General features: G+C 43.6%; 1 protein-coding gene across 1 annotated transcript in view; it reads right to left on the bottom strand.

Moving 5' to 3' along the window:
* cped1 (cadherin-like and PC-esterase domain containing 1) overlaps nucleotides 1-27,613 on the bottom strand; it is a 107,076-nt gene that overhangs the window by 15,818 nt on the left and 63,645 nt on the right. The window contains exons 15-16 of the mRNA XM_079494737.1: nucleotides 3,707-3,824; nucleotides 3,038-3,174 (exon numbers count right to left, since the gene is read on the bottom strand). Coding sequence (XP_079350863.1) covers nucleotides 3,038-3,174; nucleotides 3,707-3,824 — 255 coding nt within the window. The remainder of the gene's footprint in view (nucleotides 1-3,037; nucleotides 3,175-3,706; nucleotides 3,825-27,613) is intronic.

The raw sequence follows: 27,613 nt of genomic DNA, 5'->3' as shown, positions 1-27,613 counted from the left end.
TAGTGTTAGATCCATGACTTGGCCTGGTAGTGACAAAGAGGAAAGGCTATGCATGAAAAGCAAGCTTTGTATACAGACAGACATACTGTATTACCATCTCATTACTGAGTCTGAAACCTGTAAAAGCCAAACAACTGCTATCTAAGCTCACAACGCCTCGCAATGTGACGCTATGTAAGCATTACATGTTGTCCATCTTCCTTTCAACTCGGTTGGCCAATTTTTTTTACTCCATTTGCCTTCTGTTTGACATTCACGGATTCTGCCTGGAGCTTCAAATGCATATTTTGCCCATCAACTCTCTCAAAACCTGTCTACTTATCAACACTAAATCAAGTGTAAAAGAAGAAGAAAATCCAGTCTGGCTTTAATAAGAGGCCATTGTGAACTACTGTTAGAGTAGGTTGGGTAGGATGGGAACATTGTCGTCTACCAACACAGACAGACACAAGACAACTGTAAATAACTTTCTTCTGATGTTGCGTTTACGGCATAGCTCTGCAGGAGTCCAACTGTCTATGTCTGTATGTCCGGAGCTAATCGTGCATCCTGCTGGACCGATCAGCTCCACATTTCTTTAATACAGTGTATATGTTCCACATATCTTCCACATATTATGTGTTATACTTTTTGAAATATTGAACTTTAATTTCATGATGGATTCAGATGTCAATGTAATGGAGCCTAAAGCTGGATTTATGCTCCATCATGTCCCACACCAACAATACTGGGCAAGGTTTCAGCCTGAAACCATGCCCAGAGCCATATGTCATACTTTACATGACTGATATGATCACAGGCTGGCCACATGAAGTCCAAGCTCCACACTGGAGCCACGCCGTTCCCATACAGAGGTCCACCATTAGATCTTTTGTTTTTATCACTGATTCCCACTGGCTTCTATATTAACGCCAATGTTCTGAACTATTTGGAAGTAGCCGCAGCTGTACATGCGACTCCTCCACAGACTAATGGCGGCTCTGCCAAACTCAGGGTATACACAGTATATTGGCTAAGTCACTCCCAGAGCAGTTGGCCATGGCTTGTGCTTTGTATACACAAAGGGGTCCCCAGCGCCCAGTATTGTAACCTTCAGCATCAAACCTGTGCCACTTTCCTGAACCAATTATTTTATTGGCTTGGCTCTGTCTTCTGTAGGGAGTGATGTTTTTTCTGTTTTTCAATTTCAAGCAAAATACAGAATACAGAAAAAGTGCTCCCAGGTCTCCACCAGGTCAGGAATGTTTGGACAAAATGTGTAGGAGTAAAGGAGGGGCATGCATTTTGATGCTTTTTAATGTTCGTTTAAAGCACTTATGATGTAAATCGTTTGGCAGCCAAGTCTATGGACTTGGACTATGGTCTTTAATGTTTGTTTATGGCACTAAATAACGATGTAATTCATCATGTGGCCGATATAAATACAGTGGGCGCCCCTCACTTCACACAAGTGTGATTTATTTGCATAAACGTGCCTCCTGGTGCCGCTATAATAGGACAAGGTTAAAAGGGAGGTAATAGAGCGTGGCAGTCCCGCCCCCTTTCATGGCGACGACAGGCCCGGAAGAGAATTACCCATTCATTTTTCCAATAAACGTTTCAAAAAGTATTTATTTAAATAATTAGAAAGAAGAAAAACAAAAACAAAAGTGTGCCCTTTTTTTCCTTCTTTCTAATTATTTGATCGGCCCAAAACGTTTTGTTTATTGTCATGATTTGTCACAACAAGAGTTGGCTTTGTCTGAGGCTTAAAAGGTCTTTAAATAAATACATACTTTTTGAAACGTCTATGGGAAAAATGAATGGGGAATTATTTTCCGGGCCTGTCGTCGTCATGAAAGGGGGCGGGACTGCGACGCTCTATTACCTCCCTTTTAACATTGTCCTATTATATTGGCACCGGGAGGCACGTTTATGCACGTATTGCAAAGGTGTGTGCAAAGTTTCACAGCAATTGGGCGCTGCGTTCATGATTTAAGGCATTTTGTTCAAAAATATGTTAATCTTAGCCAACCACAATAGAATATTTAAAAAAAAAATCACATTCTTGATCACATTACTATAAAGATCATGTGTATCAATTTGCGTCTAGGACTGATAATATAAAATAATGTGTTTCACATTAGTCAGCCTCCTGGTGGCGCTATAAAAGGCTGATTTGAAAACTTTAAAGTGTAATTTCGTCTCTCTGCCTAGTGGGAATGTGCATGCATAATTTCACAAAAATCGCTGTGTTCATGACTTGTGGCATTTTGTTCAAAACGGACCAATCCTGCAAACTTTGGAAGGCATTAGCCAATCGGGATTTACAGCACTGCTGTAAAGCTGGCTACATTTCGGGTCCCCGGATAGCACTTTAGTCATCTGGCTACCGGCTACGGCTAGTTAGTACCTGATGTTAACTGTACCCCTTGCTAAGAGAGTGACCTGCCCGTAAGCAGTGCTGAGAGTGAAGTCATGGACCAACTCAATGCAGAGTCTGCAGGGATGTCAGGGAGTTGCACTATCCTAGAAGTACCATAACAGGGGCATTGTATTACTCAACCAGCTGATGTACAGCACTGGTTATGAGGTGTGGGGGACCACCAGGCGCCCTATAGAGCAGATTCCAGGGAGTCCTCGCATGCTAACTAATTGATAGATAGGAACCAAATGGACTCTTAGCGGGTCTGTAACTCCGGGAATGTACAGTACATACAGTATGGACACATTTGGTTCATAGACACATTTGGTTCCATTTGTACAGTTCAAATAAGTTGGGATTCCCGAAAAAAAACTGTGTGTGTGTTGGGGGGTACATTATGAACCCACTACCCAGGTATCCACGTATGTACCATGTATATTGCACGTATGTTGCTTTCTACGGTAAAGGTCTCCACAATCGGATGCGAATTCGGATTTTTAGCGGCGTTTCTCCATCGGTTTTCCGAAAAACGCGGCCGGTGTGCAGCCACCTTATGTGTCTAACAAAGCAGAAGTGTGTGAATGTCATTCTACTGTTGTGCTGTGCTAATAATCTGAACCGTTAGCCCCTCACCTTTTTGTCTCTCATGCACTCCTGCAGCTGGCTGTTGTCCAACAGAGGGTGGTAGCAGCCCTCGGGTTGCCAGCTTATCTCTCGCCAATCACAGGTACGGTTATCGGCACAGCTGAGGCACGGGACAACCCAATGGCCTTGTGAGTGAAGGGCATGAGAGAAAGAGGGAGACGGAGAAGGTGAAACAGAACGTTAAGACATATTTTGTGCTGATAGACGGCCTGACAGGCAGCAGATAATCATGGGGAGCGTGGCAAATGAAACACCACGCACTGAGTAACTCTTGCCAAGAAGTATAATAATTCTAATTCTAGAGCACAAAGCTTTCTGGACTGACAGTCAATCCTCTTCCCCGCAGAGAAGGATATTGAAACTTTACAGCACAGCTTGACAACTCACCTGTTGCATTTAAATCAAAGGTCAAAGTGAAGCAGCTGCTTAAATCCTCCAAAAGGCCTAGCCAATAGATGAAGCCATCATACCCACATGCAGCAGGGCTTTGTACCCAGAGAACACCACGCACAAAACAATGTGTGTCACGCACGCATGCACATGCAGTGTCACACACACACACACACACACACACACACACACACACACACACACACACACACACACACACACACAGTGAAGACAGTGTTATAGTGTTTTGGATATAGACAAACCAACCTGGCACATCCCCAGAGGTGCAAGGCCGAAGTGGATCCTGGGACTCGCCCGATGTCTTAGACCCCAGAAGAGGCTGCAGGCCACAAGGCTTACCTGGCTGCACAATCAACCCACAGTCCTGTGCAATGGAGAGAACAGAGCAAGTGATTCATGTCAGTATCACTGGGATATTTTAAATGTATGTTAATATGCATTTGCATGTCATCAGAATTGCATTCTATCGATAAGTCACAGAATGAAGAGCAGGCTGAACAATCACTGACCGATCTCTAAATTAAGGTTTTTCTCAAATCTTCCATGCCAAGGACCCCCAAACAGCCATAGCCTATGGCTGTTGCCCCAACTCCCCCCCCCCCCCCCCCCCCATTGCAAAGGGATGTAAAAAGTGAAAATAGTTCATCAACAAGCTCATTGTAACACGTTGTGAGCTTGGGGATCGGCTATACATATTTTAAACATTTTTAGAATAATGACATTCCAAAATAGAGACGCCAGGTTGAAGGTGGTTTAAATGTCACACAGTAATGAATTTAATTTGAACTGAAATTCTTAACTGTATGCTTTCCAATTGACCCCGCAAGGGTCAATTGGCCCTGTTCTAAATCATGTCTGGATGTCTTCAACCAGCTCCCAGCGCAGATTCATTCAACCTCCCGTCTGACTCTCATTCTAACCTGCTGTTGCAAGTTTTTCTCACTTAGACTCGCTTCACTCCTCTAGTTGACTTCCTCTCTGTGCCGTGGCCCCTTGGACGCGTTGTACCTCTTTCATCCTCTTTTGCCCCCTTTGCCGCTTTTTGTTTCTTAATCAAAGGACTTTGGCCATCGCTCTGTCCATCTAGGCTAACTTGGTGTAGCGCGAGGTGAGAGCTCAGAGGTCAAATAAACCTGCGCAGATGAAGGACAGTGGGCGGTTCTGTGTCTCAGAGGCCCCGTGGGAGCCACTACGTCTGGCCCTGACAACAGAGGGGCCGCCCGAGCCCTCCCTAGCGGCCAACCTCACACACGCACACACGCACACACGCACACACACACACACACACACACACACACACACACACACACACACACACACACACACACACACACACACACACACACACTCGCATGTCCACGCAAACACACACACTCCACACTCCCTCCTCTCCTTTGAGGGGCTTCGCACGTCCACGCCACATTCTGCATGCCGACGGTGCATCTCTCAACAAAGTGGCACAAGACAACTTAACAGGGATTTTCTTGTTCGTACGTGTGCACAGTGTACACGCACAAACACCCAGGGCTGGGGCTCTGAGAGAGCCGCCGGGGGCTGGCGACTGCACAGTGTACACGCACAAACACCCAGGGCTGGGGGTCTGAGGGAGCCGCCGGGGGCTGGGGGTCTGAGGGAGCCGCCGGGGGCTGGCGACTAGACGCCCGTGGAAAACCTGCGGCGGCCACCTTTCATCCCCCCGCCGCCGATCATACTTCACTCCTCGTTCCCCGTTTAAAGCCAACCTGCCTAGCTTTCATGCCACGTACGTAACTGACACCCATTTATAATTAGAGACTCGGGATCTGAAGCCCAAAAGTGTCTCTCTCTCTGTCTCTCGCTATCTGTCTGTGTGTGCAGAGAATGTAATTCCTTTTGTTGTTTAGTTTTTCCCTCCATTTTTGGAAAGCTCTAGTGTGTGTGTGTGTGTGTGTGTGTGTGTGTGTGTGTGTGTGTGTTTCACCTATAATGATACGGGCCAAATCAGGGACGCCAGGGTTAAAGTGGTTAAAGAGAGAAACACAAACGTATATCAGATTTATCACACTTAATATAATACTGCAGCTGTCAACACAGAAATCTGTCACCTCGTTTCTCCCGACTGATCTGAATGTGTGTTACATTACCTTTGTGAACCACGCACGCGCGCGCGCGCGCGCACGCACGCACGCACGCACGCACGCACGCACGCGCACGCACACACACACACACACACACACACACACACACACACACACACACACACACACACACACACACACACACACACACACACACGGCAGGGGCTTAATACAGGGACTTTTTTGAGTGCTTTGGGAGACAACACAACACTTGTAGATCGACAATTTCAGCGTAAGAGCGGACCCGGGGTCAAGTTAAGTACAGAGCAGTGGTTCCCAAACTTTTTCATGTCAAGGACCCCCAAATTGACACGAATTAGCCTGCGGACACCCATTTGAAAATATATGCCAAGGACCCCCATGAGAGAATATTTTTTACGGCTCTTGCAGCGATTCTCAACCAGTTTAATTTCAGGGACCCTCAGTTTGACATGCATTAGTCTATCTCTGGGACCCCAAATTTATATTGTAAAATCAATGTGTACAAACTATCATTTAGCTGGAGACCCCCTGGAACTCCCTCAAGGAACCACTGGTATAGAGGGTATAGAGGGTATTTACATGGTTTACTCAGCCGTCATTGACACCCACCTGTATTCACTCATTAGTTGCCAGTAGGCTAATAATTTTGCCAGAGCAGTGAGAGCACATATAGGCCTATTACAGTATGTTTTTCAGATTTTTTCACATCATGTCAAAATGATGCCATGGAAATGTCAGTTTAATTTATTCCCACATTAGCCTATACTTTCTATATCTGCAATGACAATAATCAATTACTAACCATGCAATAAATCTTGAAACCCCTTTTTATTTTATTCTTATTTTTTTTATTTTACAATACACCAGGAATTTCCTTTTGGATTTTATTTCACATTAGTCTTTTTTCAATTTTAAGTTGGAAACAACAAATAAACCAACAAGTAGGTTAGTAAATATAGTACTCAAATGATATTTATGTTTATTACTAGTGGTATTAATTTTATGTTATGCTGCTCACTCCCTTAAATGTCCCTGAAAGATTTACAGCAAAGGTAATTCCTATTTCACAAGTGTAATAATTCTCTCAGTCATTAAAAGCGAATAGCCTAAAACATGTTTTTTGCTGTTTTATACTACTTTGGCCCTGTCTTGGCTATAGGACTCACTTGTAAAAGAGGTTTTAAATCACAATGTGACTTCCTGGTTAAATAAAGGTTATATGTGGAGAACTACACATGCTCCATAAAACAAAAGCTTAGCACACAGTATTTACAATACCGTGGGACAAGAGGTGCTGGCAAGTACAAGAAAGTAATTTGAGATAAAATAGGCCACACATTTTTGTGGTAGTAACCACACACCCGGGCCCAAATGATTATTTAGTGCAAACAAGGATCTTTTATTCAAGACGGCATGAGCAATGCATTAGTGCTTTGTCGGGCTCATGAAAGTGTTTACATAAATTAGCATGTGCTGCATCAGCCACAAGTCCTGTATAATACCTGTACAACTTACTGTAAATATACAGCAAATGCATGTATACAAAGACACACACATGTATAGTAACATGAATCCAGTGAACAGATATACAATATTAGTGAGAATAGTTTTTCTTGTTTATTTCTATTTCTATGTATTTGAGCATGCTTACACAGTACAGTTAAAATATAAAAGAAGATTAAGTCAATTATAGACAACACCAATTATTACATGACATTATTACATTACTCTTACTTTTTTGTATATTATTAATCTAATAGAGGCTTGTTGCAAACCAAAGGCTGAAGCAGGACCATAGTACAGTCCCCACTCAGTTTCAATGAGACGCACGCACGCACGCACGCACGCACGCACGCACGCACGCACGCACAATTTTTCAACCAACTGTCTGAACCGAGTTTTGCCTGCAAGCACCCGTGACTGCGCACGTACATGATGCACACTCAAGCTCTGGTTTTCGAGCCATAAATAATCATTTTTCACATAAAGCACTAACTTCATTTTGTTAGCAGCTGGATAAAAACGGTGGTTTGTTGCCACGTAGGGAATAGAGGAGAGGCCTCAATAGAAAACAGATTGTTTCAAAGTGTGGCTAAATGCAGATTTCTTTCTTTTCTTTTTGGGTTGGGATTGAGTCCTGATGCTCTGTATATGTAAGAAACTGTGGTGGTTTAGCAGATTCTTTGCTTGAGGTTTAGTCAAGTACTGTGGATATAAACAAGCCAATGTGGTGACATGCTGGTGACATGGGAACAATGCTCAAGAATGCAAGTTCACTCCATATGTCATGCTTTGTTTTGTTAGGTTGTCCAGATTTAAGCTGACATTGAGTTGGGCTTTGTCTTAGAGCTGGCATTACAGGGTTCAAATCTAGGAGTTAGTCAAGAAAATTAATCAATGGATAGGCATCATTGCCTTTCATCTGAAAAATCTTGGCAGTTGCGGTGTTCATATTTGTTTTGCCGGAGATGTTTGATTTGGCGTGTGTGTGTCTGTATATGTGTGTGTGTGTGTGTGTGTGTGTGTGTGTGTGTGTGTGTGTGTGTGTGTGTGTGTGTGTGCACGCGTGCGTGCGTGTGTGTGCCTGCATGCGCGTCTGTCTGTCTGTCTGTCTGTCTGTGCCTGGTATTTTAGGCTACTGTTGTGTTGTATAAGCAGTTAGCTACCAGGCCCAGAGTACAACAGTAACACGAAAATAATCTGCCTTGATCAAAGAGCAATGCTAACCTAGCCTCATATTGTACTAATCCCCATTCATGCACAATCTCTCTAATTTGGCTCTGGGCTCCTTTAGATAATAGCCGTCCCAGTAGCTTTCTTATAGTGGGCACTGGGCAGCCTGTTAGATCTACATTTTTTAGAAAAATAGACAAATACCTTCTAATCTAAAGATCAAAAGCCAACCTTGAAGGAACACAATTCTAATTAGACAGCAAAACTCATGCACCTGTCCTGGGTCCACCGCAGTAAAACATGGGACTAAATCTCTCAAGCGTAATGTCTGAAAAGGTAAAAAAGACAAAGAGGGGGAAGTATTGGGGATTCTGAGCTGCTGACAAGTAAGGAGATTAAGTCTTTCCTGTATAAATGTAATCACTGGTATTTTTTGACCAGAGGCCCAGTCATAACAACTGGGCAAACAGCTGGCAAAGAGAGAATGCTTCACATTGTGATTAAAGAATAAGGTGATAGGAACAATGCGCGTGCGCGCGCGCGCACACACACACGCACACACACACACACACACACACACACACACACACACACACACACACACACACACACACACACACACACACACACACACACACACACACACACACACACACACACACACACACAAAATAAACACATCTCTGTTGCAATAGGCCTATATGTTATGATAGATCATAGATCTGATAGATAGATAATCAAGCAGATATTAGTGACTCCAACAAGTTGTTGTGTATACTGTAGCTTCCTGGCCTGTGGTTTGTGCTATAACACTAACACCCCACACATTCTACAGAGGGAGAGAGATCTACTCTACAGTATGTAGACTGAAAATACATATCACTGGAAATCTGAGTCAATACTATGTTCATATCAGTCAAATCAGCATAACAATGAACTGCTGCCCAGTAGGCACAGTAATTAGATAGCTTTTGGATTGTGGATTTGGATTTGGAAGCTGTGCATATGGATTTCGGGCAAACACTCAAGACAACACTTCACATATACGACCTGTAAATCCTAGAATGAAACAAAATGTCTGATGATGAGTGAAAATATACCATTGAGGTTCTGACATGATGTTCCGGAAGACAAAGAAAGTACAAAAAGCTGAAGGGGACCTAACAATGGATTCATCTGATGTGAAGTTCAAACACTTTGGTCCCAATAGCTATACCATGCAATGCACATTTCAGTCATGTTTCACTTAATCCTTAATTCAGGTCACGGCCAAAAACCCTTTGTTATTACAGCCTCAATTACTACCTAAAGGGACCTTTCATCTAATGTGTAACAAATAGGATTAAATTAAATTGTACAGCGTGTAATTCCATGTCATACTGTATGGCCGCGCTTATGGATAAGCCCTCAGTAAACGCTTTTGACTCATATAAGACCCATAACCACATTTATAGACTCAGACAATGTTTTTATTCAACCTAAAATGCTGCCTGTTTCACTCTCTACTAACGTTGTCAGTACTGACGCTCACTCAGTCATGTTTCTTTGGGGGAATATCACGTTGTAGAATAGATGAAAAGGATATACAATACTGCACAGCAGTGGATAGGAGGCAGGCAGACAGTTCTACACATGCGCACCGATTTCTGGAACTTTATATAAAGTATGTCACACTGTCTCTACTGTATACTACAAACCCTGCAGGTCTGTTCCCAGTGGGTCAGTGAGTGGGTTTACTATTTTTTTATTATAATAAATTCATTCTCGGGTCCATTTGATTACATTTGCACATTCTCAGATTTAAATCAACATTACTCAACAAGAGCTTATCAATGGTCATAATGAGTGCATTCTTAACAATACAGTATATGAGACTAATTAATTAGAGCGACAGAGAAAGAGAGGAGTGTGTGTGTGTGCACAGGTGTGCGTGTGTGCGTCAATTTAACAAAGGTGCAGACGATCAGAAATCAGCAGAGAGTGATCAACGTTTGCGCTACTCTATGTCGAATTGAAGTGGACTCGGCCCCAGACTTTTTTTTTTCTCCCTGGAAATAAAAACGTCTGGGTTTCCGAGGCTATACTAGTCTTGACTACATGTTGCCCTCTCTGTCTGTTTGGAACTTAATAAAGAGGTTTGTTTAAAAAGAAAAGAAAATCCCTAAAAATCTAATTGAATTACTTCCTGTCAAACCCAAACATACTGCATGATTACCTTTATGAATAAATATGAATCATGATTTTGTTCACCTGTGTGATTCCCATAGCTCATGTTCCTCCAACCGCATGACGTGTTTCCAATAATAGAGACACTGTTGATTCTACTATATAGTAGTTCTTCCATTTATAGTGACTCATAGGAATAGACTATGTGACAACCAGGTATAGTCTGGTGACCACCGGAGAGACGGGTGACAGCCGGAATGTAGACGGCACCTGGGTGAGCAGTATGGGTTAGCGCCCCCAGCCTGTGTCCTCTGTGAGGAGGAAGCCCAAAAACCCTTGGTGAGGCCTTTAGGAGGGCCATTATAATCCACCACTCCTGAATGAAGTGCCTGGTGCTGGGAGTCTGGTGAGAGCAGGAGTGGACCTGGTGAGACGTAGGAGGGGCCCGGACAGGAATCAACCCACAGAACCTAGTCCTTCCACGCGCCAGAATCTGGTTCTCGCAGTCTTGGCAGAGTAGTTCCGGAGCAACGGATTGTGTGGCCCTGGTTTTTCCCTAATGGGACTGATTGAGAGTAGCATACTGGGACATAAGTCCGGACTTGATCACCCCGGCTGGGTCACCTGAGTGAGGGGTATGATGTTCGAGAGACCCAAAACCCTGATGACCTTGGGATACATCACTGAGTATCATCACATTCTACCATGTAGATTAGTCAGAATAACAATTTATTCTCAGATGCACAAAAAGTTCTTGATTGCTGCTTTAAAGCATGCATAGCACGGTAGCACCCCCACTTTAATATGGAGGTGCATAGCATACACGATGCTCCACAAGCCTTCACAAGACATATGGCGTATCATGTGACCATGGCTGTAGGAATAAGATCCTGCACACGCACATAAGCTTGCACATACACGCGCACGCCAGACACGTATACACGTGCGCGTGATCACCGCCTCTACAGTGGTGCCAATCTGGCATAATGAGCTTTAGAGGCTGAAACGGCGATGTCATCAGATAAGAGCTCTGGATAACACAGAAAGGAAATGAAGACAGGACTCGAATGACAACACCGTCAGCTTTTTTTTTTTTACGTTGTTCCGGTACCCTGTCTTTTTAGTTGTACTCGATTTATTTATCCTACACGTGTTTCAAATCCTGTTGGGACGTGCGTGACAGCGTGTGCTTTCTTGCACTGTATTAGTTGTAATCAAACATGGACAGGCACATGGATATAAGCACATAAAACAAACTGTCTGGGACAGAGGCTCTTTCTGAAGTGGGGATGGCCACCTGTTGTGCATGCAGTGCTCAACAGGTGTGCAGTCACGCCTAACTTGAATATAATTTGTTTGACACATGCCCACCATACTGTACAATAAGGCTGTACCCTAGCCCTAGGTTGGAGCACATAACTTTAAAAAGTGTCATAGTAGCTTAATTAACGGACTTCCTGTGCACTAACTTCCTCTTCAAAATAAGTTTTATTTCTAAGTCTACTTACAGGACATTAACATCACATTTGAGTTCCTTTTGAATGCCTGTCAGATTTCTCTACATAACTGTCTCAGCTTTGGTGCGCAAATGCGCCTTGCATGCCTTTGATCTACGCGCAGAAAACATTTTGACGACGAATGCGCACTGGCGCATCGGTTGTGTGCCCCCCTGATTATTAGTAACATCTAAACATGTAACATAGTACTCTTATTATGCATATCGCATTCTCGCCGAGAAATATTTTCGAGTTAAAAAAGGGGGGGGAAATAATAATTAAAAAAACGAATGGTTCAAGCCCATTCATTAAGATTCGAGTGCCAACCCTAACGAGTGAAGGTTCGAACCCGAATGTTCGGGGACAGCCTTACTGTACAATAGTTTCGTACATTACATCTTAACAAGCCATATTGTTCATAACATGGATTGTTAAAAAAAAAACTAAAACATTAACAAGAGACAAAAAGTCGACTCAACAAAGGAACAAAGGCAGTGTAAAAACCACACCTTTTGTGTTTTTTGCTTTTTTCATAAATGAATGTCCTTTGCTTCATCATGCAAGAGTGTCACACAAAATAGCTCAGCTATTTTTGCTACTCTGAAAAAGTGTAGATGAAAGTGTTCTTTCTGTTGGTTTTATAAATATTGAACCAATGAAAGTTACATTTTACATTGGATCTAATACGTTGGCTCCATTGGAACAGGTTTCCATCCGACAGCGATGATACTATAAAAGAGACCATGTAAATCGGCAAGGGGAAAGTCCCTCTCTTATGTCTGGGCCACAGGCCAACTCAGCCTTCACCCACTCCAATCAAACACAAAACAATATAGATACTTGTGAGCAATGAACACACTTAAGCTGTGTGGTGAACTCACAGTTTATGCCTGTCAACTTGTCACATTAACATACTTCACTCCCCCAAACAAGATAAAGGGTGTTTGTTGGAGATAAAGAGTCCCATTGTGACAGTGAAAAATACAGTATACTCAAAGTAAAGAGTTTGTCAATAACAACAGATCGGCCCCATGGCCCCATTGGCCCAGAGTTTGGAGAGAGTCTCCATCCACAGACATGAAAACAGACAAACATAGGCTGCCGGACAGTGCCGGTGCAGACTGTACAATGTCACCCATCTTGTTGTAACCATGTGAGGATCTGGCAGTCTGTCAACCTGGCGGGGAGGCAGCAGACTGACCTCATGCTACCTTCTATGCATGAGGAGTCCAAGCTGCTTCTTTTCACCTGACAGGGGGAGTTTCCTCGGCCGGACGTAGCGCGTGGAAGGAACACGTTATTCCGACCAGTTCCTTTCCCCTCCATCAGGCGCCCCGGTTGGCCAGGGGGAGGCAAACATGCAAACTCCACACAGAGAGACTCTTTCGCCAACCCCGCCTCGGGTATGGGCACTGATGACGCGGCGGAGAGAACACGCCCCCAGCGCCCTCAGTGGGAATCGAACCCAGGACCTTCTGCACTTTTTTTTCTTCATTAAAATAAATCTCAGGGCAAGGCGCAACACAGACAGCCTTCTGTGACACTGAGTGACCCAAGACAAGTGATTATTGTTATACAGAATTCAGTCAACAATGCAAAACATATGTCCGGGACAGCATGTGGTTTTGAAGAGTTAAATTGAAGTATGCATAATGCTCAACTCCACCTCAAACAGCTCAAACCGATTACAATTGCAATTGTAATCGAAATAATGAATTCTTTAAATTAGACTTTGAGCATAATTGTAGTTCCCCTTTCCAGAAGGTGCATAAACATTTCCTGTTGTGGGTCAGTTTTCCAAAGCTTCATTTGTTTGGCTCAGAGCTTCATATATGTGCACAGAGGCGACCACTGAGCCTGTCAACCACTGTGACTGTAGGGATCTGGCTTCACTTCTTGGCAGTGTCAGTCCGTCTTTGCCAGGGGGACAGTGTTGGCGGGTGGGAAGCTGCCGAGGGATCATTGCACTATAGAGACCCCTGCTGGTTGGTCAAGGTGCCCGTTCACCAGAGAAGGATTCTGTGGGAGATAGCGTGCATCTCTGCACGCGTTGCTCTCCTGGTCAAAGTTCTCACCCAACTTTATGGGTATTAGAGGACTCTGTGTATAAGAGGGGTCACGTGGTAATCTGACCCTCCTCAGGGACAGTGCTATACATGGGAATTGGCAAGTAGATAGTGTGAGCTAACTGTCGTGGTTCACTCAAGCTCCTCAACAGATTTTGGTTGATATTTATTACCTTCCACCTCACCCAGATAACACTGGGTTCAGAGCATTTCCAAGATCACATCAGCCAGCCACACTAGTCTCCACAACCTCCACATCAACAGGGTACAACTTTCCCAGTAGGATACTAAGAGAAACAGATGGTACTGTGGAATGTTCATCAACAGCAGCCCGTAGGTAAAGTTAACATCAGACTAATGTACATCTCAAAGGTCAACCAGAGAACTCGATGTTTGGGCAGCATATCCCCCTATGTCAACAGCAGTGCTATGAGGACCGTGGCTGGTGCCCTCATTCAGTGTCACTTTGACTATGCTTGTACTTCATGGTACAGAGGTATCTCTAAGCCATTGAAAACAAAGCTGCAGACCTCCCAAAACAAGCTTGTGAGGTTACTACTAAAATTAAACCCCAAGTATCATCTAACCTCCACCCACTTTAGTAGCCTGGGGTGGCTAAGAGTGGAGGAGAGAGTATCTCAGCTCTCATTGTGTCTGGTCTTCAAGATCCTATAGATGCCTCTGTTCCTAAGTACCTGCTGGGCTACCTGCCCAGAGTAAGGGATGCTCATGGGTACTCAACCAGAGGAAGTTCTTATGATCTAGTTCCCCCCAGTTTCAGGACGCTCAAGGGGAAAAATGCGTTTTATTACACAGCCACTACTCTGTGGAATGCAATCCCTCCAGCCCTGAAATCCTTAAATTATCTTGCAAGGTTTATGAAAGACCTTGGCTTATCATATCATGGCTCCAAAACTGGTCATAGTTAGTTTCCGACCCCGGATAGGCAATCTCCCATGCTCTGGATTCTTCTCTTAGGGTACCATAGCTCCCAGCCTTATATATAAGGATTCTCTTTTATTTGTTTCATGGTTGTTTTGTTTGTACAGTATGTTTGTGTATAGTTTTATGTTACAAGGTGGTCTTTTTTGTGTATAGTCCATTTGGTGTTTTCTAAAATGATGTAACTTTGTTTGTTCTAATACGCACTATGAAACAAAACACATTTAAGTTAAGGGCTGCAGAAGGGGTCATATAATCTTATATTATGTATGAACTACAGAGCCCAGAGCTCAGTTATTTGGGGTCAGTGATGAAAGCTGAGCCAACCTGAGGTTCTGGATGAGCACACACAAAATAAGTACTGATCCGGAGAGATTTGCTTGAGACCTCAGCAGAGGCAACAATGCTATGTTTTCTGTTTTATTTTCCTTGAGGGATAGTGTAATTGCTGACGTGTTGAAGCGGTGAGCTCAACAGCAGGCTACGATAGACCGTGCATCAAACTGCGTTTAAAATCGAATAAAAACAGCGATGATACGAGATGGCGGTGGAGTGAGGAAGCAATCCAGCACAGAGGCCTGCTGTACGTAGAATGACAGATAATCACAGTGCGACCCAGAGCGGAGGCTAACAAGCAGTGACTGGTGGTTAGTCCCGTGGTGGGATGCTGTAGTTCTTGTGGTATGCATGGTAATTGGCCTGCTCTGACCACAAACGAGCGTAGCAGCAGCAGGGGCAAGGAACATTTAACCTCTGATTGGGAGCGAGTCTAGCGCTGCCTTCACTATAAACTCCTCTCCTTTAATCAAACGAAAGCATCACTCACGTCAATATGCCGGAAACCTTCCTTCAACTTAAGCCTGAACATTTTACAGGCTGTACGATTAACTGACTTTTTCTTTTAAGGAAACCGAATCAATGTGTACAGCTCCAACTCAATGACACTCTATAACATTAGTCTCTTATTATTCCCATACATATTCCACACGGCTAGATTCCATTGGCTGTAGTATAATTGTACTGTGGAAGCTTGGTGGAGGTAGTGGAAAGTTCGATCAGGTCTGCAAACTCATTTGGAGTGAGATCCAGACGGGCTGCCAGGGGGCCCATGGTTGATTAACCCTCTGCTGTACGCCACATTGGACCTACTTGTGATTTCTATAGCAACTTACACAAGCAAATAATTCATTTTTTCTCTTACTGTGGTAATTTAAAAGTCTCTTTCCCCCCATTACCTTCTGCTAAGCCTCCATAGCCAACTCCTGCCATGCACAAACGTGTGCCGGATTGACATTTGAGTAAAAAAGAAAATCAATCAATCAAAAAAACTAAGACTGGCGAGACAGAGAAACCGAAGGATGACTGCAGAATAGTGCCGGTAAAATGAGATCATACTCAGCACGTCTGCTGTCTGGTTTTCACCGGAGAGATTTGGGTTTGTCAGGACACTCAACTGCCTGCGTAAACATATGCACACGTTTCCTTTAACGGCATTATTTGCCCCTTACTGGAACCACAGTGACAGTGCTGCCGGAGCCACGCAGTGGGCAGGGGAAAATATAGCATCACATGAATGCCACACGAGCAGAGGACGCTGGCAGCAACCATCACACATCCACTCACTCTGTCACGTTGACATTCATCCGTCCACACCAACCGCAAATGTGGGTCACTAATGAGGATACTGTACACTGATGAGGATACTGTACACTGATGCTATAGTCTGGTGGCTACATTTAGAGCAAGACGCTAGACAGAGAGAGAAAATAAGATGATACCTCAAAATAGAGGAAATGTGCCGTTAACCACATCAGCAAAATATTGTTAACTCTTCTAGTCTAGGCTAGTCTGGAGTGCTTCAATTGATTTTAACCACTTGTGCCCTATATACTAGGTTGTACACTGAATAGCAATGATCTACAATTGCAGCATGTTATGAGCTTGTAAATCTGCCAATTGAGTGATTTGACTTTGTGTGAGCTTTGTAGAAAAAAGGTCCCTAGTGCACTGGGACAGGTGCGTAGGAGCAATGTTTTTGTGAGCAAAATATGGATGCCAGGTTGAAAGTTGTTAAGTGTTTTAAGGTGAATTGAGTGTTGCCTTATGATAATGTGTGTTACAGCCTGACTGCGTGCAACTATGCTAACAGGTAACAACCATAGGCAGGATGAATTAATGCAGCTACAGTATAGTAGCCTAGTATGATTTATGATGAATTGAACATGGTGGACCCTATTATAAACAAGTGTAATGCTTTATGGTGTCGTCCACAGTTAACAGTTTTGTAATGAGTTGTGCTTGAAATGTACTGTAATTCTCCAATCTGTTAAGAAATACTTGAATCAATCAATCAGTAGTTTAAAACATATTACCCAGTTGCTATGGGGACAGAAGTTACAAGTTACCAACAATCGGCAGTCTGCAATGAACAAAAGTTACAAACTGATTTTGTAATATGAAGTGATTTTTTTTTTTATGAAAAGATGGTTATAAGCATTCAAATGGTTAGCATATAATTACAGTACTACAGCAAAGAGGACAAATCTAAGAACCTAACATCATTGACAAGTGCTATCACTGGATATTGGATATTGCCTTTAAAGAGATGTTGTTGGGAAATGAATATGTCGGCAGACAGACAGCTAGCGTAGGTCCCACTCATACTTCTCTCATAACATAACACTGAAAAGTTATGCAAGCAGCGATTATGGATTTGTGAAAGATATTAGAAAATGCAAGTCAGGTCTTTAATACCTTGGTGTCATCAATGCATTGGTAGCTATTTATCCACTTTCTGAGCTGGCCCTACTTTCCCTTACTCGACCTGCTCAAATATAAGCAGTTAAGAATGAACTCGCTATCCATTAAATAGGGCAGAACCCAAACTCCTTAATGCATAAGGTTGTGCACTCAGTCATTGAAAACAGCTTATTCTGCAATACAGACAGCAAATGATCTGCATGTAACTTCTATCTAGAGGCTCCATTACAGATTCACCGACTGTGAAATAGGCCACAATGTTCTGCTTTGTCTGTAAGGTGCATTCCTTTTGAAATATTTTAGAATGACTGCCCACTTCCCCTTTTACACTCATGAGCTCTCTAAATAAATAAAGTGGAAAGGTAGTGCAGAGATGAGGAAGAAGCTCAAAGGATTTATTAAATCCCACTTGGGGCAATTAGTTTGGGTTGTCCATTTGTTGAGGTCCATCTGTTGCTGAGGGATGGTGTTGGATGTGAACATGACATGTCAGTGTGGGAATAATACATCCTACTATTTGACCTGCATTGTCCTACTTCCCAGGTGAGACACACTACCAGATGTTAAGAGTCCTCATCCAGAAAGTAAGAGATGAGAGAAAGAAGTGTGTGTGTGTGTGTGTGTGCGTGCGTGCGTGCGTGCGTGCGTGCGTGCGTGCGTGCGTGCGTACCAGGTGCCGTGCTGGTATATATGTTGTAACTGTTCATGACATAGAAATTAGTGCAAGGGTTGTACATACATGGGTAGTTTATGGTCACACGATAATCAAATGCAGATCTATGAAACACTACTCCAGTGATGCCCTTTCAGCTGCTCTTGAGAAAATGGACTGGACCGATGTTCTAAATGGCACCTCGGCCGAACAAACCTGGTCATTATTCAAACCTGTATTTTTATCTGTACTTGATATCATTGCACCGATAAAAGTGGTAAGGGTCAAAGCCCATGCTGAACCTTGGATGACGGGAGAAATCTTAAAAAGCAATAAAACTAGAAATAAACTCTTTCTCTGAGCACAACAAAAACAGAAATGAGCATCTACCTGAAAATTGCAGGAAACAACCAAATGTAGTAAACAACCTAGTCACAAAAGCAAAAAAGAACGTCATAAATCAGAACATTGAGGCAAACAAAAAACACCCAGAAAAACCAATTAGGATGCAGCAACAAAATCCAGACCAAGCAAATTAGAACCTGGCAAGTACCACCCTGTTTCCATCCTTTGTTCCATCTCAAAGGATACAGAGAGATTAATTCAAGAACAAATCAACAGCTACCCCGCCTAGCGTAAGCTGCTGTTTGAATTCCCATCTGGGTTCAGAACATCCCACTCCACTGACACATGCCTACTGTATTTGAACGACTACATCAAACGTGAGGTAGACTCGGGCAAATACTGTGGCATGGTCAAGCTGGACCTCCAAAAGGCGTTCAACACGGTAAATCATTCAATTCTACTGGACAAACTGAAGGCGATGGGTTTTGATAGCTCATCAATAAACTGGATGAAATCCTACCCGGAGGGAAGAGAACAAGTGGTTGACATCAATGGAACCATGTCCTCGTCCTTCCCAGTGAACTGCGGGGTTCTCCAAGGAATCATACTTGGGCCGTTACTGTTTCTGCTTTACAATAATGACATGAATGCTGCCTGCAACTGCAAATTGTTCTTGTTCGCGGACGACTCAGCACTCCTGATCTCGGACGAGGACAAGATGTAAGTCGAGGAGGCCCTCAGTTCCGAACATACCAAAATCCGCACATGGCTTACAAACTCTCGCTACACCTTGGTAAAACAGAATCTATTATTTTCGGATCCAAACATTCCCACAGTAAGGTCAAAGTAAATAATTTCAAGGTAATAGTTGATGACATAGTAATCTCCAGCAAAAAAGAGATTACATACTTGGGCTGTAATCTTGACAACAAACTGTCAGGTGAAAGCATGGTAACAATGGTGATCAAAAAAGTAAAAAATCAAAGAACAAGATTCCTGGGCAGAATTTCCTCTTTTGTCAACGAAAGTGCTCTCAAGACTCTTGCAGGTGCTCTAATTCAGCCCTCCCTTGACTATGCTTCCACCTCCTGGTTCGCCAGCATCACAATGTCACTTAAGTCTAAGCTTTAGAACTCCCAAAACAAACTAATTCGACTATTTCTCGGCCTGGGGCCCATGACCCACCTTTTACCAACCCATTTTGCTAGTCTAAACTGGCAGATTTAAGAAGACAGAGTTAAGCAATTAAAAATGGGCTTGATGGCCAAAATTGTAAATGCAACCTTGCCCTCAGTACACGCATACAGTACCTGACTAACTACCTCAAAAAAGTGAGCAACACCCACAGCCACAATACTAGAGGGAGCGAGAACAACGATCTGGTACCACCCATTTTCAAAAGAAACGGATAAATTCTCCTTCTACAGCACCGCCACCCAAGCGTGGAATGCCCCCCTCCCTCAAAAAATGCAAATCACTTGCATTTTTAAAACAGGCCTGAAAATCCACCTTTCAGCAGGCCCAAGGGAGAGGAAATGATCACCCCCCCCCCCCACACACACTGTTTATACAGTGTTTTTATTTGTACTGTTGTTATAGACTTTTGTTGTTTTTACTATGATGATATTGAATCTTGTTGTTATTGTTCATGTCATGTCTATGATTTGATTGCATAGGGCCTAAATGGAAACAAGACCGCTTGGACCTTTTTGGTGCTATACATTTTCGACTGAGTGTTTGACTGTACTCTGTTGCCGTTTATACATTCTGTCGAATAAACTATTCAATCAATCAATCAATCAATCAATGTAACACAGGACGCTTTCAATGGAGCGTGTGTGGTGTGTGGTGTGTGTCCCACTTGAGTTGCTCAAGATCACAAACTTTTCAACAGTCAACGGTCAAGTGGCAAAAAATGCTAATATGGTAAATGTACTGACAATGACAATTGAACAAAACTTTTGTATATTTAAATAGTAGGGGGATAATTGCGACCAAAGGTCGCAGTTAACTATGAAACTTTGCGTTTTTTGACACCTAACCCACAATCCCTGTCACTCTCCCCGTCACTCACCAATCCCCATATACAGGAATGTCCCCATATACAGTATGGTCACGCATTGTGATATCACGTCTAGTCACGTGATTGTCACGTCTCCAAGACACGCTATACAGGTATATGGCCATGAACCCTGGCCATTTCCAGTAACCCTTGTCCATACCTGTTTTCTATGTTTGAGATGTTTTCCCACTAGCAATAGCGCATATTAAAAAATGCTTTGTCAGATTGATTAGCCATTAGTCTCCTGTAAAACTCTGTCATGTTTCTTTAGATGAAGAGGCATAGTCATTTCAGCCATTGAAGTTGAAGTTCATGGTGCCTTTGTCAGTCAAAAACAATATCACCACCATGCCATTCTTGGGCGGTCACATACAGTACAAAGCCGCTCTTTTAGCCCCAGAATCTTAAACATCTTCCTTTTTAAGATAAGTGGCCGTAACCACTATAATGACTGTTTGGAAGAGCCTGTCTGCGAGATGTGACCTCAGGGATCAAACAGTGAAGCAATCATTTTTATTGGACTGAGCAGCTACAACAAGACTAATGACTACCTTCCCCTAACTTGTGTATGATAACGGCATGCACAACCATGAAGCCGGCCATTGTCCGCGTGGAGTGGCACACTCCAGGGTCTGAATGGAGGGGGTTGGGGTTGAGGTGTGTATGGCTTATATGGTGTTTGTGAGTGCGTGCGTGTGGACTGGGGGGTTAACAGAGCCAGCCTCTGTGCCCCTGGGGGGGGGGGGGGCAGTGGAACGACGGCTATAATGGCACAGGGGAAGCTTGTCAGTGGCCCTCAAAGGAATTCACAGCTGCACACACTTCAAAAGGGGCCAGACCCCCGCTAAGCCATCACTGACAGCGCAAGTGGGCAGATCTCTCCCATCAGGCTGTGGTGCCGTGTGGGCTTGGGAGGAGGAGACTGTGGGATACAGGACCACTTCACCTGCCCGCGGGAAATGAGGAAGTATAGAGCGGAAGATGGAACACACTTTCACGGCTAGCCATTCCAACTGAATAAGTCAGGTTTGGAGACAGGCACGATTAACAATAGACCAGGAGAATAACATATATAACTTTGCTTTAACCCCATGGGGGTTTGTTCAACTGCCTCTGATTGCATTGCGGGTACCATTTCTCACGGGACAGTCAGTGGAGATGCAACTACGTCCGCAGGTTGACCCCTTGCTCTCCCAGCCAGTGATGCACCTGTTGTTAGCAGCAGGACCACAGACCTGAGCACATAGGCAGACAGCAGCAAATATCAGCACAGCAGCCCGTAGAGCCTTCACATGATAGCACTTCAAAAGAGTCCCCCTGCACCGCATCAATGGCTCCCCTGTTCTACACGACCCCAGTCACCGGCATCCTGCCTGCCCCCCCATGTAGGACGAGTGAACACCCATTCTTTTTATCTGTCTACTTTTCTAATTGACCCTGGGCAGGGCAGAGAGAGGGGGAGAGAGGGAGAGAGAGAGTGAAAGAGAGACAGAGAGACTAGCGGTAGGAATCAATATGGTTGGTTTAAGTTTAGTGTGGTTGTAAGGATATATTAGGGAGTACATTAAAATCACTTGAACCCTAGCATCCCTATTCTGGGGAGGGGGGGGACGTACACCAATAGCTGATTTACAAGCTCACAGTGTCTCTCAATGTGAGCTTGTAGATCTGCCATTTTTGTTAAATGGATTTGGTGTATAAAGGGTATGCGCGTGACAATGTGACATCAGCATGATTCACGGAACAGGCCGGAAGTTATGCGGGAATGCCTACTGAGTGGCAAAAAACGACTTTCTGGCCTTGACAGCCCATACATCCTAACAGAAAAGTCTGATTGCATTAAACTCGATTTTCCGCTATGCATGCGCAGCGCATACCCTCTATAGGTAAGTAATAGCGCACCACGTACAGAGCCAACTCAGGTCAGGTCAAGTATAGAGCCTGAGGGTGGTTTAAGTGGTTAACATACAGTAGCAGGAACTATTGAAGGAAGAGCATGCAGAAAAGAGACGCAGACTTGTTTTTTTACATATACTATTGCAGGTTTTCTGCTGACACTGTACAAAGTCTTTGCTTCAGTACAATAAGATGAAAGTTCATTCAGCCAATGTTTTTGTGATGGTGGGTTTTCAGATTTCCAGTTCACAAGATTAATTTAGTTCCCAGCTGCCCTGGCAAGTGACACAATATACTGTTTTTATTATGAAGAATTACATTACATAGAGTTACATTAGGCAAATCTCCCAAAATAGCCAAATCCTGGGATCACAAAGTACTTGACTATGATATTTGAAACAGTGGCTATAATAATCTTCCAAAAAGTGCATATGTTCTTTAACAAAATGGTAATCCTTCCTTCCCCTGACCTTCCTGTCAATTGGAATAAGAGCATCTGTTAAATGCCTCAATTGTAAAGTGTACCAGTGCAGATTGCAGACAGATGAGATGAACTGGGGAAGAGCACAGCAGAAAAGTAAGGCAGTCATGACTGAGTTCCAGGGGTGGAAGATTTCCCCTCACTCTGTTGGTACAGTATGACAAATAGTGAAAACAGCCCATCTACAAGTTCACATCCATTGAATCATCCATTGCGGGGAGTTGTAAACTTGTGAGCATCAGAGCATGTATAGATTGTAGATAGATCACAAGTATATTGCATATAGTTTGAGTTTCTATAAATCCTTTCTAACCTTGATTGTCATCATAAAGGGGAGGCGTCCAAAGGCGTCCTGTGGCACTGAGTGAGTTAAGGCACATCATGACGATATACAAGCTCACACCGCATCATGATGCGATGCATTGTTTATGAGCTTGTAGACTGGGTATAATTGGAAAAAGAAAGGGATTTGATTTTTATAAAAATAAATGGGGATGCCAGTGTTAATGTTGTTAAACTGAGCCTGAATGATATACTGTAAATTCCAGCAGTAAAGAATAGAAGTAGCCTTGGGTCACATCTTCTCCCCCCTATATTTAAAGTGTCATTGTGTAACATCCAGTTTATTAGTCCTTTTGGTGACACCTCCAGTAGCTCTGTTGTGTTAAAACTGTGATTCCCAGAATTCATCCATCCATCCATCTTCAACCGCTCATCCGTAGTCGGGTCGAGGGGGAAACAGCTCCACCAGAGAGCTCCAGACTTCCCTCTCCAGAACAACATTAGTAACTTCCTTCTGGGGGATCCAGAGGCGTTCCAAGGCCAATGAGTCGATGTAATCCCTCCATCTCATCCTTGGTCTGCCCCACTGGTCTAGGGCCTAGGGCCTATAGGGAGACACTCGAGAGGCATCCTAACCAGATGCCCGAACCACCTAAACTGGCTCCTAAACTAACCTAAGCTGGCTCCCCGAATTCAGCTTGAATCTAAATCACGGATTGGTATGTATTCAATTTAAAATAGTTAAATACATTTCTGGTTATTCGCACACTCTCGCTCTTACATTTTAAGTTGTCAAAAACACATTTACATCAGTGAGTTTGTAGATTACCCATACCTATTTGTCTGTCTTGGACACAAAACTTTTAAAAAACACAGTTTGGTGGATCTGAACCTCATACACAATGTTCAGACGCATCAATGCAGATGTATAACTATTGTATTTATTTTATTTATCTTGGTGTGGATCTTATCTTCGACAAGCTCACAACGCATCACAATGCTTGTAGATCTGCTATTTTTGTCAAATGTTTACCCCCAGAATAGGGATGCTAGGGTTCATGTGGTTAAACGTTAAGTCTAAAGATGAGAGAGCTTTCAGGCTGTATCACTCCTTACATCAGTCATGTCATGTGGAGCTTTGTTATTCAGTGAAATCTCTGTTGAATCAATTTATTATGTGTTCGCACGTGTGTGTGTGTGTGTGTGTGTGTGTGTGTGTGTGTGTGTGTGTGTGTGTGTGTGTTCATGTGTTCATGCAAGCATGTGTCCTTTGCTCAACTGCTGTAACAGATGCTTTCATAGATGCAGACATACGTGCCCACATTATAGAAATGTTTGTCCACAAGCAACTCGTTAGTTAATTTTTGGTTTGGTACAACAGCTCATCACATGGGGCTAAAGTACAGTAAGTAATCTGTTTGACAACGTTTGGAACATCACACATTTCTTATTGAAATGTTTCTATTAGTTTTTTTTATTTCCCCAGAGGGATGTGAAGCAATTTAACGCTCTATATAGCAAAAACAATACTCGGAACATAGTGGGAACGGTGCCTGCGTGAGCTCACGATTTATGAGGACTTGTCGTCCCCAAGGGGTCCCGGCTGTGTGGGATCCGCTGGAATGGCCCACAGCTATATGCATGCCACGCTGTCGAAAGTAATGACAGCTGACGAGAGGCTGCGGGGGGACCACGAGTAGGAAGAGCAGCGAGTCGACACTTAACCCATTTTGGGCGGGAACCCCTTTTGGTGTTAGCATTATGTTATGCTTTAGCTATTGACAAATAGCAGATCTACAAGCTCATAGCGCGCCACCAAGTGGCGCGCTACGAGCTTGTAGGTCTGCTATTTTTTGAAAACTGTCAGGATGTAGAAGACATTTTTAGAATCTGATCTCAGGTCAGAATGGGTTAAAAAGCATTCCACCTCTTCTCCACACCTCTTTGAAAGCCCCCCCAGATCTATGAATGCTTTCCGCAGCATGTGCTCCCTAATGGGCCGGGCGTGAAAACCTGACTAAGTCTCAACGACCTTGTGGCATATGCGGCTCAAGAGTGTGCGGCGTGCGCGTGTGCATGCATGCCTAATAGTGCTTGCGGTGAAAGCCAGTGACAAGAGTGCAAACATGTAGAGGAACTGTGCAGGAGGAAAGAATTAAGCTTCTACAATTGCTCTTCCCCCCAAAAGACCACCCAGAATCCTCCAAAGTCATGCGCTGCCTCCTTCCACTCAGCCAGCGTGTGCGTGTGTGCGTGCACGTTTGCGCGCGCGTGTGTGTGTGTGTGTGTGTGTGTGTGTGTGTGTGTGTGTGTGTGTGTGTGCACTTTCATGTGTTTGACAGTCTGATCCCTTCACTTCCAAGCAAAAACCAGATTAATTCTAGCTAGGTCAGATTGGCGGATTAACAAAAACAATACAATAAAGAGTTTCAGATAGGCCGTTTCAAAACAATTAGCTCTGCAATTCAACTGATCTCTTTGGGTTATGTCTGCATGTCACACTCTCGCATGGGGGACACCCATCACTTGCCTCCTATGACTATCCCCAGCCCGCTCTGCGCTCTGTAAGGACGGCCCAGAGGCTCTCGGCATGGAACAAGGGCCTGACACATGGTGTGAGCTTACTCTAAATGGGAAGCACATTTACAGTACCTTTACAAAGCACTAAATGTTTATGTATTTATTTATTTTACTTACTGAAAGACAAATGTTCCCACTTTCTCCCTCTTGCACATTGTGAACTTATTTTGAACATCAAGCGACGTTTGAGGTGTAAAGAATAAAGCATCCGAATAAGAGACTGCATGAAGACCAACTGTATTTACTCATGGAACCCGCTCTTAAACTCTATACTTAGTTGACAAGCCCCCCTCCTATTTTTGCTCTACACATTGTGAGCTTGTAGATCAGCTATCAACAAGCTCCAAGCCCCAGAATAGGAATGCTATATAATAGGTTTAAAGTGGTTTATGTCACACAAGCTGTATTTCCAGGTACTTTGAAGTGAGTTACGATGTGCTGCATGCATTACATTATGAATGCAGAACGGAGGAGAGAGTTGAGCAGTTGCAGAGGAAACGGTTCCATTGCTCTCTCGGGGTCTGGAGAGACGTGGCCACGTCTTCGTTAAGACTGATGCATGTTTTCAGTTGCCATCTTTCCATGAGGTCTCATACAAGAGCTCACATAATTAGAACAGTCACAGATGTGGAGGGGATTAAGGGTCTGAAGAACAAGGACGATGATGTTGTGGTAACACAGTCACTGTAGGGGGCCGGAGACCCCAGGGAGTCACCCTTGTTTAGTGAATCCATCACCCCATCCATCAACCGCATCAGCCACTTGTCATGACTGGATTAAATCTCACACACACACACGCTTTGTCTGATTTGTGGAATAATTTCTGCCAAAATACCCATTAGACTTATCCAAGGTTTCAAGATTTATGGCGATTTATATTTAACCACGTTAACCCTGGCGTCCCACACATTTTTCAAAAATAGCGTAAATAGACGATCTGGCAAAACTCACAGCTGTTGTGAGCTTGCGAGATATCTGCTGTAAGATGAAGTATAACACAGAGCTTAAGGGGTTAAAAACTATCTACAGTGGGAAGGATCGGGGTGTAGTAGCAGTAAACTATCTACACTGGGAAGGATCGGGGTGTAGTAGCAGTAAACTATCTACACTGGGAAGGATCGGGGTGTAGTAGCAGGAAATAGCATTCCTCTGACATATGAAGTCCCAGCAGCCTCAAACATGTTAAACCCATGATAGCAGGATTGGCTTCCACTGAACATCAAGGCAAGCAGGGATAAAACAAGTCTCTGTGCGGGCGTGCGCGATTACGTCAGCGATGGATGGGGTTTATGTTTCGCCCTATTCCGTTTGTCGGTTCTCACATATCTTGAGAGCGGATGGATGGATTTTCACGACATTTTGCTGTTAAGGATAGGCAGGCTGCTCCGAAGAGATGATTACGTTTTGGGTAGAGTACAGTAGAAGTCAAAGGACAAGGTCACAATCAATTGCAAGGTCAAAATTCTGATTTCAGGTGGACATAGTATTATCTCGACAACTGCATAGCTATGGTAGAGGCAAGCGCTCTGCTGAGAGTAATATTACAAATGTCCATAATGCAGTATGCGTGAAGTTCAAATGTATGCTCACAGGAGGTAACTAAAAAGGTTACTATAGCAACATGTAAAAGGTGCTCTCATGAATCAAACAGGA

This window comes from Electrona antarctica (assembly GCF_951216825.1).
Source record: "Electrona antarctica genome assembly, chromosome: 23".
In the NCBI taxonomy this organism is placed as follows: domain Eukaryota; kingdom Metazoa; phylum Chordata; class Actinopteri; order Myctophiformes; family Myctophidae; genus Electrona; species Electrona antarctica.
This window is presented reverse-complemented; position numbering and strand designations above follow the sequence as displayed.